This window comes from Populus alba, chromosome 1, assembly GCF_005239225.2.
Source record: "Populus alba chromosome 1, ASM523922v2, whole genome shotgun sequence".
Taxonomy (NCBI): domain Eukaryota; kingdom Viridiplantae; phylum Streptophyta; class Magnoliopsida; order Malpighiales; family Salicaceae; genus Populus; species Populus alba.
The window spans coordinates 26,399,605-26,410,665 of NC_133284.1; the positions used below are offsets into that span (position 1 = coordinate 26,399,605).

At 32.1% G+C, this 11,061-nt stretch overlaps 1 protein-coding gene across 1 annotated transcript in view; it reads right to left on the bottom strand.

Moving 5' to 3' along the window:
• Positions 1–9,355: 9,355 nt before the first annotated feature.
• LOC118058161 (uncharacterized) overlaps positions 9,356–11,061 on the bottom strand; it is a 6,904-nt gene continuing 5,198 nt past the window's right edge. The window contains exon 8 of the mRNA XM_073406115.1: positions 9,356–9,394. Within this exon, the coding sequence (XP_073262216.1) occupies positions 9,356–9,394 (39 nt within the window). The remainder of the gene's footprint in view (positions 9,395–11,061) is intronic.

The window sequence follows — 11,061 nt, forward strand, 5'->3', positions numbered from 1 at the left end:
ATGATAGTTCTTCTCCTAGAACTGGCCCCACATCCTCTGCTCCTTTAGCCCCTGCTGCTGTGTTTCATGAGGAAAACCAACTTATTATGCCTGAATCAGATGAATCAACACCAACTTTGCATATGGTTCAACCAAATGACGTTGATAGTTTACTTTCTCCCCAAGCAGCTCTACCAGCTGATCCACCTAGTTCGAATCAGTCTCCCCAGGTAATTTTCCCTCATTCTATGACTACACGGTCACACCATGGGATTGTTAAGCCAAATCCTAAGTATGCTTTATCAACAACATACTCCTCTTCTGTCCCACGAGAGCCAAGGAGTGTTCAGGCAGCACTAGCTCATCCAGGTTGGCGAGCAGCAATGAATGAAGAATTAACTGCCCTGCATCAAAACCAAACCTGGATACTGGTTCCCCGCACCTCTGATATGCATGTTATTGGGTCCAAATGGGTACTTAAGACAAAGCTTAAACCTGATGGTTCCCTAGATCGTTTAAAAGCCAGGGTTGTTGCCAAAGGATTTCATCAAATTGATGGCATTGACTTCACCGAAACCTTCTCCCCTGTGGTAAAACCAAGCACCATTCGCATGGTTATAACAGTTGCACTTGTTCAACAGTGGTCCATTCGACAACTTGATGTCAAAAATGCATTCCTATATGGCTTCCTCTCCGAAGATATATTTATGGAACAACCGCCTGGAATGTCAGATTCCCAGTATCCAATGCATGTCTGCAAGCTCCAACGAGCTCTATATGGCCTTAAACAAGCGCCCCGTGCCTGGTTTGATCGGTTCAGCACCTTTTTACTTATTTATGGTTTCTTTTGTAGTTTAGCAGATCCTTCATTATTTATCTCTCATGCAGATCATGGCACATTAATTCTTCTTCTCTATGTTGATGACATACTACTCACATGTTCAAATGCAACCCTTGTTACAGAATTTATACAACTCCTCAGTGGTGAATTTGCAATGAAAGACCTCGGCCATGTTCATCACTTTCTTGGGATTGAAATATCTCACACATCAGATGGTCTACACCTCTCTCAATCTCATTATGCCCTCACCATCCTTGAACGTGCGAACATGATAAATTGCAAACCCATGAGTACACCACTTGAAGCAAAGACAAAGACCTCCTCCGCTGACACCCCTTTGGATGACCCGAGTTATTTTCGGGGTCTTGTTGGTTCTTTACAATACCTTACTCTCACACGTCCTGACCTTTCGTAGAGTGTTAATTTTGTGTCCCAATTCATGCATGCCCCAAATACTACACATTTAAAAATGGTCAATCGTATCCTACGTTTTGTGAAAGGAACTCTCCATACCAGGTTATTTTTCACTTCACAAACTACACTTGATCTCTCTGCTTTTTCAGATGCAGATTGGGCAGGATGTCCCATCACAAGACGCTCTACTACTGGCTACTGCATCTTTCTCGGAAAAAATATAATCTCTTGGTGTTCGAAGAAACAACATACAATCTCCCGCTCCAGCACTGAAGCTGAGTATCGGTCCATGGCTAACACTGCAGCCGAAATTACTTGGCTGACCTTTCTTCTCAAAGATCTGAACATCCCACTCAAATCTACTCCAGTACTCTACTGTGACAATCTTAGTGCACTTCACTTGACAATTAATCCAGTATTCCATGCCCGCAGTAAACATATTGAGTTGGACTATCATTTTGTACGAGAACGAGTTGCACTTGGACATCTTATCACCCGACATATAAACTCCAGTAATCAGATTGCTGACATATTTACCAAACCAGTGTCAAAAGCTGCCCTCATTTACTTCCAAACCAAACTTTGCCTCCAGCCCCGGCCAAGTTTGCGGGAGGGTGTTAGCACAACACAATCTGACAACAAGCTTTGTGAGAGTTCAGTGGAGAGATAAGGGTGTCTATGCTAGTGGAGTAATAAGGCAGAATTCTCTCACAAAGCTCCCTACGATGCTGCCCACATTGTTCTACAAAACTTCCGAGTTTAATGGAGAAAAGTCAGGAGATAAAGATGTTTTTCAAGGGTAACAAATTCAAGTCAGAATGGTAGTCTAACAAGATAAGGAGACTATTGTGATTCCAAGTCAGAATTGACAATGCATGGAAGCCGCCTCATGTCCTTGTTCATGCTTATCAAGATAAACACTCAAGATAATCCTTAGTTGGCTAGCTCTTTGAATCCTTGTATATGTCATCTTCAGTCAACTTTAAATACTCTGCTAATGGCAGTGTAATGCAATCAATTAAGATTGTATGTTCACGTTTCAGTAAACAAACCATTAGAACAAATTGTTCTACTCACGTCTTCAGATTTTCTTTAAAAATAACAAAGCCATGTTATTATCCTAACTTGGTATCTTCTTTTTTAGCTTTTTTTCCCGTTAATTTAACCCCTATGCCTTTGTAAGACTGGCCTTATCCGCTTGTCTATCGTGTTTTTTTGCAGTTAATCAATCAGAAAAACTGAACCGAATGTTTTGAGCCTCTCATCTATCTTTTATCGAAGATATGAATCCTCCACCTCTCTGTATGATCGAAACATTACACTACTGCTCTCCAGCTTTCTTTCTAATTTCAACTATCTCTGACGATGTTTATTAGGATTCATTGAACTAGGAGCTGAAGTATATTGTACTAGGAACGAGGCAGCTGGGACTTTTAATTGGATGAGAAACCTAGGAACCTCAGTTTTATCTGCAGGAACAACTCATAAACCTAAGCTCAAATGTCGCCTTCATGTACCTGTCTGTGAATGCATATGAGCTTTGAGTTATGAAAATCTTTGCTAATAGAGATCAGAGCTAGTGATTTTCTGTTTGGGGAGCTGGCGAATGAACATAATTTAATTGTTTTTTAGAATAAATATGGACATAATTTGGTGGTCCTAAAGAAATATGTCCCGAAGACCAGTAAAAGAAGCCAGGACAAGAACAAGAGAAGCTGATTTATCACATGGGAGAGACAACACTCACATGAAAGTAAACAGGCCTTCATTTTCCTTGCCTCCGCAGTTCATAACAATCTCTGCTGCTTCCTTCGAATCTAGTCATCTTAATCTACCCTACCTATCCACTTAGTCAGAATATTCATCACATTGGCTACAATGTGAAGACAACAAAAACAAATTGGCAAAAAGTTCATGTGGGCTATTAAATGACGACCCCCAATGTGTTTGTGAGGATACAAGATGACTCGGTTCAAAAAGAAAAGGAAAACAGAAAGAATAAAACCACAATAATACTGCCCTCCTTATTGAATTAGTATAAACTAGTTATAGTTAAATGATGCGGTGGGTTAAATATTTTTATTTTTTATAAAAAAATTATATATATATATATAGGTTTTTTAATAAATTTTTATAGTTTAAAAAATTTAACAAATTAAAAAATTTATGCACACATATAATTCAATAAACTAAAAATTATGTGTGCTAATAAAAAAATTATGCACACATATAATCAAAACCGAGAAACAAATATAAATTAAGATATTTAATAATCAAAACCGAGAAACAAATATAAATTAAGATATTTAATCTCATAAGATAGGATATTTACCTAATCATGTTTGCTAATTTTTCTTTATTAAAACATTTTTTATTTAATCAAATAATAATAAAAATAAACAAACATAAATAAAAGAAAAGAAATAATATGTATGTAAGGTTGTATATATTAGAAATATCTTATGAAAATAAATATTTTTTTATTTTCAAAAACATAGTTCATCTATATAAGAGATTAAAAAAAAATTATAGATGAATTAGAAAAATCTTTTTGAAAATTAAACGCATAAAAAAAATTCACCATTATTTAAAAGATGCTCTCTAAACAAAATAAAAAAGATAAGGGGTATTAATGTAAATATAATTAAGTTTTAAAAAATTTAAAAAAAATACCATTAATTGAAATTAAAACAATAGGGGGGCAAAAAGGGTCAGGCAAGCCCGCCTAACCCATTTCACCAAGACCCGCGCGACTGGGCTTTTTTTTTAATCTGCACCTAAGGGCCCCTTTAAAAAAAATATAGCTAACATGTAGCCTATTTTTCCTAGATTTCTGCCACTATGGTGGCTAAAAAATTAAGGTTTATATTCTTCTGACTTGAAAACCTATTTTTTAACCCGCTTATTACCCAAAACACTTATAAAACACCTTAAAAACTATGACAAACCTATTCATGGCCTTACAAAATAAAACTCAACCAAAAATCAAAAATCAACCTGACCTCAAATTTATTTTTCACGAACTTTTAAAGTATAAAAATACATAATATGAATTCTCCGCATCAAATGGAATAATTTGACACAAATATCCTCCATTTTGGTGGCCTCATTCGGTGTCAACGACATGTTCGATCTCTCTCTCTCTAACACTAGAATCCTGCGATCTCTCTCTCTCTCTCTCTCTCTCTCTCTCTCTCTCTCTCATCTCTCAACCAGTGATCAAAAAAGAGCAAAAATAAACTTTTAAACCAAAATGGAATAAAAAAAATTTCGAGGGACCAAAATTGTATAATTTATGTGATTGTTTAAGTTGAAGGATCAAAGTATATCTTTTTCAAAACTTATAGTACATCACTTATGTTTGCCGTGTTTTTCATTTCGGCCCTCCTCTTCCAATCTCACTCTTTCATAAGAATTCGAAATCAATTACTCCCTAAATAGGACCAAATTCAAAAAATACAAAATTTTGGATAGTCCATTCACAGTAAAATATGAGAGGATGAACAGTAAAAAATACATGATAAAAATCCAACAAAGTTTAGAGTATAAGGTAATTTTGTGTCCAAACAATTTTTTGTACCAATTTCACCCATAAACAATTGTTATTTTCAATTTCGAAACTTAATTAAGAATTTTGTAAGCTTTCAGGGATAAAATTGAAATAAAAATTTCTTCAGGGACAATATTGGGACTATCTACATGGGGTCATTTTCTAGGTTTGCCAAAAAATTGAATACAAGATGACAAGCTTGAGTGTTGGTCAAAATTGCCCTAATGATGCATTATTTAGGGGATGGCAAGGTCTTTTCCTATGTATGGTGGTGCCTCATGTAATCAAAAGTGCCAAACAAATGACCCTCAGTATGTCTTCTTTTTTATCCAATCAGAAAAATGGTGTCCACTCTATGATTGGCATTAATCAGAGACAGGGATGCATCTCGAAAATTCATGCTACAACTTGTGGTTCATTGCATGTCCTCAGAAGGACTCAACTGGGGTTTAATTATTAATTTCTATTGAATTATTTGCTATTATAATCAACGTGGATAAATTATATAGTTCTTGCATCATTTGACTAAGCTTAAATTATTGCTCTGGCATAGTCCCCTAAAGATTTATATATCATTGATTTAATTTATTCTATGGAGATCTTCAAATCTGTGGATGGACTCTTGATTTCCAGTAATCACATGGTTAACGACTCCAATTAATACTTTAGCATTGATTGTCAAAGAAGCCAACTGAAATTCTGACTCCAATGAAATTGTTAATACTTATAATTATCAATAATTATTATTTTTTGGTTAAAACAATGATGAGATAAATCTTGCATTTTAAGTCTAGCCGTTGTTGTTATCTCAGAAATTAGGGGAAAAAAAAAGTAAAAGACAATGGTTTGGTTGACATTAATTGTTGTTGTTCAGGAGAATGGCAAAACAGATTACATGAAAATTGTCTAAAATCTCACTTATAAAAATATTTTAAGAGGTTTTATCTATAATTTTACACAATGCTATTCTTGGAGGCTCGAGAAAAAATTAGGTAGCTCTATGTTGTTTTTTATTTATTTTTATTTTATATATATATTGATTCTTAACTAGTTAGATTTTAAGTTTTAAAAAAAAAAAAATTATTTGTTCGAGTCTTATAAATTTCAGGATCACTATAAGTTTACATAATTATTAATTTTAAAATTTATAAAATTAATAAAAATACATATAAACTGAATCAGACACTATAATCATAAAAAAAATTAAAATAATATTGTATTCTAATAAAAATTAATTTTTATTTATATTTTTATCAACATCATCATCATCATTCAATGAGCAACTTGCTCACTATATCATGTATCAGTGTAAAATTACTTCAATCATTGTGGTGGCTCTTGGGTAATTGTCCTATCTCTTGAATGAGCAAAGAAATGTTTTTAATCAACAAACACACATGCACTTGTGAAGACAAGGACACGAGAGATTTACTATGATGGGTGAGACGTTTGTATTTTTCTTAACTTATGCTATTTTCATTCTTCAAAGAAATTAATTATAATAGTTTTAAAATTTTTAACAAGCATATATTTGTTCTTATTTATTTTTATCATAAGATGTTTACGAAATGGCTGAAAATCGAAGACAATTCTCATAACTAAAAGCACTCACCAAAAACTGCAGATTCCACCTCGATTCTTGGGAGACCTCTTGTCCTGGATCCGAACATGTTATTGGAAAGGGTTTTAGGAAGAATAATGGCGGACTCCCAAGAATAATGGCGGACTCCATAATTAATTTCTAATTCCAGCATGAAACGATGACGTAGAGAGAATAACAGTGGTGATTTTTTTCTTTTTCGTCCAATAATATTGTCTTCATCATCTCTCTGTTAATATATATGAGTACTTATGTGCTGAGCAAGATAGTTTTGAGGCATCACATTATTATACAAGTGGTACCAGGTAGGGACCTAGATCATGTGGTGCCACTGTTTACTGTTAAAACAAGCATCTAAAGCTGTGAACACAAATCATTTTCTTCTTATATACGCCAGGAGAAAAACTCGTTTAACTTTATACTATTCGTTTCAATTATACCATGGAAGCTCAAAATATTGTTAAAGTTCAAAGTATTTTTATATTAAAATATATTAAAATGATATTTTTTATATATTTTTTTAAAAATTATTTTTGAGATCAGCACATCAAAATTATTCAAAATATAAAAAAAAAATAATTAAAAATTAATTTTTAAAAAAATACAGTTTAGCTCATATTTCTAAACACTTTCTCAATTGAGATGCTAGGCCGCACATGAAAACAAATGTATCTGGTTATAGAAGTTTACCCAAAAATACGTTAACAATAGATACCTTCACAAAGGTTATAGGAATTTAGATCCAAACTAGCATTCCCCACCTTTATAACTCAAATTACCCACAAGGCAAGATTATAAAATTTAGTATATATAAGCTAGCTAATATGGAATGATTCAGTTGTGGCAAAACATGATATCTTAATATAAGTTTAAGGTAATAGATGAGATTATAAGAATAATTTTATAGTATTTTTTAAAATATTTCCTTAAATAAAACCCTTTAAATTTGATGTAATTTATATTTAATTTCATTAATTTAATTAAAAATCATATGGTGACGGTACATGATCACATTATTTTGGGATTAATTATATTAATTTAATTATAGAGAATGGAAGGGTGAAATTCAAGCTATTAACAATTTAGTTATTAACTCTGTAATATTATATTAAAAAAAAATATTTATCTAAAAATTTAAATTATTAAATGAATTTTTAAAAATAATTTTAAACCCATTAAGTTTATGCCTCTTAGAATATATTTAACCTAACAATATATAAATACTATTTAAAAAAAATTAATGTCGTCCTTATCCATTCCATAAATATTTAATTCAAACTTCGGTAGAAAGATTCAAATGTCTATTAGATGAAATTGTAAAATATAAAATTCTTTAATTTTTATCTAGAGTCGATCTCTGATCGGATTAGAAAAGATATAGATAATGTTAATATGAAAATGCATGAGAGAGAGACCTATCTCACGTCAAAACATTATATAGATAACATTATCCATATTTATTTTATCATAAAAATAATATAATAAATAAACCAGCATCATTAGCTAGAACCAAGAAAATAAGATGAAGTGCTGATTTGAAAGGATAAACTAAAATTCAGAGATCATATATGCACATGGGAGGGAGACAATACCCACATGATAGAAATACAGAGTTGAGGATGCACCAAAACAGAAGGCACTTCACCAGAACAATTTTGTAGGCTTCTGAAGGGGGGGAAAAGAAGAAGAAGAAGAAGAAACTTTTAGAAATTGATAATGAACTTGAGTTGATTTGCGCATAATGTTAAGTAAAAAGTAAAAGAAAAAACTAGAAAACAAAAGGAAAAAGATTATTATAACCTTCTTTTAATAAAATCACCTTCTTTTAATAAAATCATGCATCAAACAAATAATATAATTGTTGATGTAAAAAAGGTTTTAAGTTTATAGATTTCCTTAAGTTTATAGATTTCCTTAAAGTGATGGATGGGATAAGGGTTTAAAAGATATATGAGAATAATATAAAAATTATTATTGATGTCTTGTTAGTAACTTAACTTTTTAGATTAAAATAATTATTTAATTATTAGAGAGTTAATAACTAAGTGGTAAGAAATTCAAAATTCATCATATAAATTTTTTTGATAAACTTAAACATAAAATAATGATGAGTTTGAATAAATTTATCTATGTTAAATATTTTAAATATGGTTAAACTTAAAAAAATCATGAATCTTAAGTGAAAAGATTAAATTTAAAGGAACATCTATAATAAAGTCCAAATTAAAGAACCTAGTTAGCTTTGGAACTAATTCTTCAATTGAATTGTGTATTGATGGTTTTGTCCTTCCACTTAAATAGTTTTAACACTAACTTTTAATGACATTAAAGTCTTTTCACATAACCCAATAGTTATTATCAAATTGACCAGACATAAATAAGTTTTTTTTTTTAAATTAATGGTATTATATTTTTTTAACTTGATCCTTATTGTTTTTATTTATAATTTTTTTATTGATCCTTTTGTAAAAATCATTGTTCTTTTCAAATTTCACACTTTAATTTTTTTTATTTTTTATATCAAATTTAATCTTTAATTTTTTTTAATAGTTTTGGATCCTTGAAACTTCAATGTAATTACATGTCGAAACTTAAGCTTAAAAACACTGCTCTTGATGGGATTGCTTTCTTCTCAATTTTTTTTCTTCGTTTGCTGGGGTGAGGCATTTGTTTTTCTTTGATTATGTAAGAGTATAATTGAATTACAAGTATTAACATATTATTTTGAGAATTCCCTTTATAAAAGCGACCCAACATGTAGCCACCGCTGCATCTCCATTAATAAGAGTGTCAAGGACCCCAAGGCATGCCTGATAGTAAAGAGCCAAATAATGCAGGTTTGCTGAGTAGAAAGGGAAAACTACAAGACATAAATGCACATGGGAAGGAAACAATGCTCACATGAAAGGAACATGGGTTTCTCTCCCCTGCATCCTCGATGCATTACAACCCTCTCTCCAAGGGACACTGCTTACTCCATGCCAGGTCTCGATTTGACGACGACATGCAACTGAGAAACAAATTCAGCTTAAGAGGATGATAATTGGTAAGGTAAGGTCTCTCCAAAAGAAGGGATCGATGCCTTTTTGCCTCAAAAGTGTCAAAAGGGCGATCCGTGATTGGGATTTGTGGGTATTGCTTGTCCACCAAACAGGACACAAACTGGGTCTCAAAAGTCACTCTTAATTTTTCAGTTTCTTGCCTTGGTTTATTATATTTTCCATAGGGATTCTCAAAACTTAATATATTTATTAAGAAGAGTTTAAAAGGAAGAAAAGAAAAGAAACTGAGATGAGGAATCATGTAGAAAGGGGGGGTGGAGAAAGGGAGAAAATGAATGAATAGGTCAAAATATAAAATTTAAATCCAATTTTATTCCCGTTTACTATATAGTTCACGTAATGTCACTGTAAATCATTATAGGCTAAATAGAGAGTGCGTAGAACAAGTGAATTTGTTGCTTGGATCTGAATCAACCAGATGATTTGTGGGTCTTCTTTTGTTTTAGTTCTGCTTATGGCTCTTGGTGGAGATGCTCTGTTATTTAGTAGGTTTGCTTGTTTTGCATCTATAGAGGCAATTACTGGTTTAGCAGGTGATTGGTCTAAAGACCTCTCTTGTTCTTTTAAACCATGTTTAGGAATGCGGTTTCATGCTTGATTCAAAGACCTTTCTTGTTTTTTAAAAATTATTTTTTTATGTTTTCAAATTGTTTTAATGTCTTAATTTTAAAAAAATAAAAAATATTACTGCATAGTCTTAATTTGAAAGTTTAGTTTTGGCAGCTCTGTTTATGCGTGGAGGCAATCCTGCATTTTAGGGCTGTTGCGGTGTTTTTTCTTGTGGATTGATGGCCTATTCTTCTTCGCCCTGTCCTTTTTTATATCTGCGTGCCTTTGCAGATGCGTGTCTCCTTATTCCCGCCATAATTTGGCGTTTTTTTTACTACATTCCTCTAGCTATCAAAGAAAAAAAAAAATATCAACCATCTAGGTGGTGGTCTAGTGGTAAGAACCTGAAATCAAGAGGTTAGTTCCCTCTGTGGTTTCAGGTTCGAGCCCTAAGTTGCTCATATGATAGTCACTGGAGGCTTACATGGTTGTTAACTTCAAGGCCCGTAGGATTAGTCGAGGTGCGCGCAAGTTGGCCCAGACACTCACATTAAACTAAAAATAAAAAAAGTCACTGTAAATCATAGGACAAACCTCAAAAAAGTCGACGGGATTTTAATTTAGGTGCTTGAAAAAGTCATGTTGATTTCTCATCTTGTTTTAGATTACCTACTTGTCAATGAATTTTCAACTACATATCATTATGATAGTTTAAGTTAATAAAATGGTTAAATATTCATATAAAAATCATGTGATTTCTCTTTATCCTATTTAAGAACGCATGAATTTTGTTAAAAATCATGACTCATATTACCTAATAGAATTGACTATGAAAAGAAACATAAGAGCTTTGTATTTTTATTTTTTTATATATATAGTTTGGTGCATGAGTTTCATGTTATTCAAAGAAACATAACATCTTAAAGAATTTATTTGATTTTTTTATGAAAAAGGAAAAATCATGTGACTATTTAACAGTTTTGTCGATTACAAACAATAGAAGAATATAATAAAGAATTTTTCGATCCGTTGAGAACCTAATTAAGATGAAGAATAGATTAGCGTT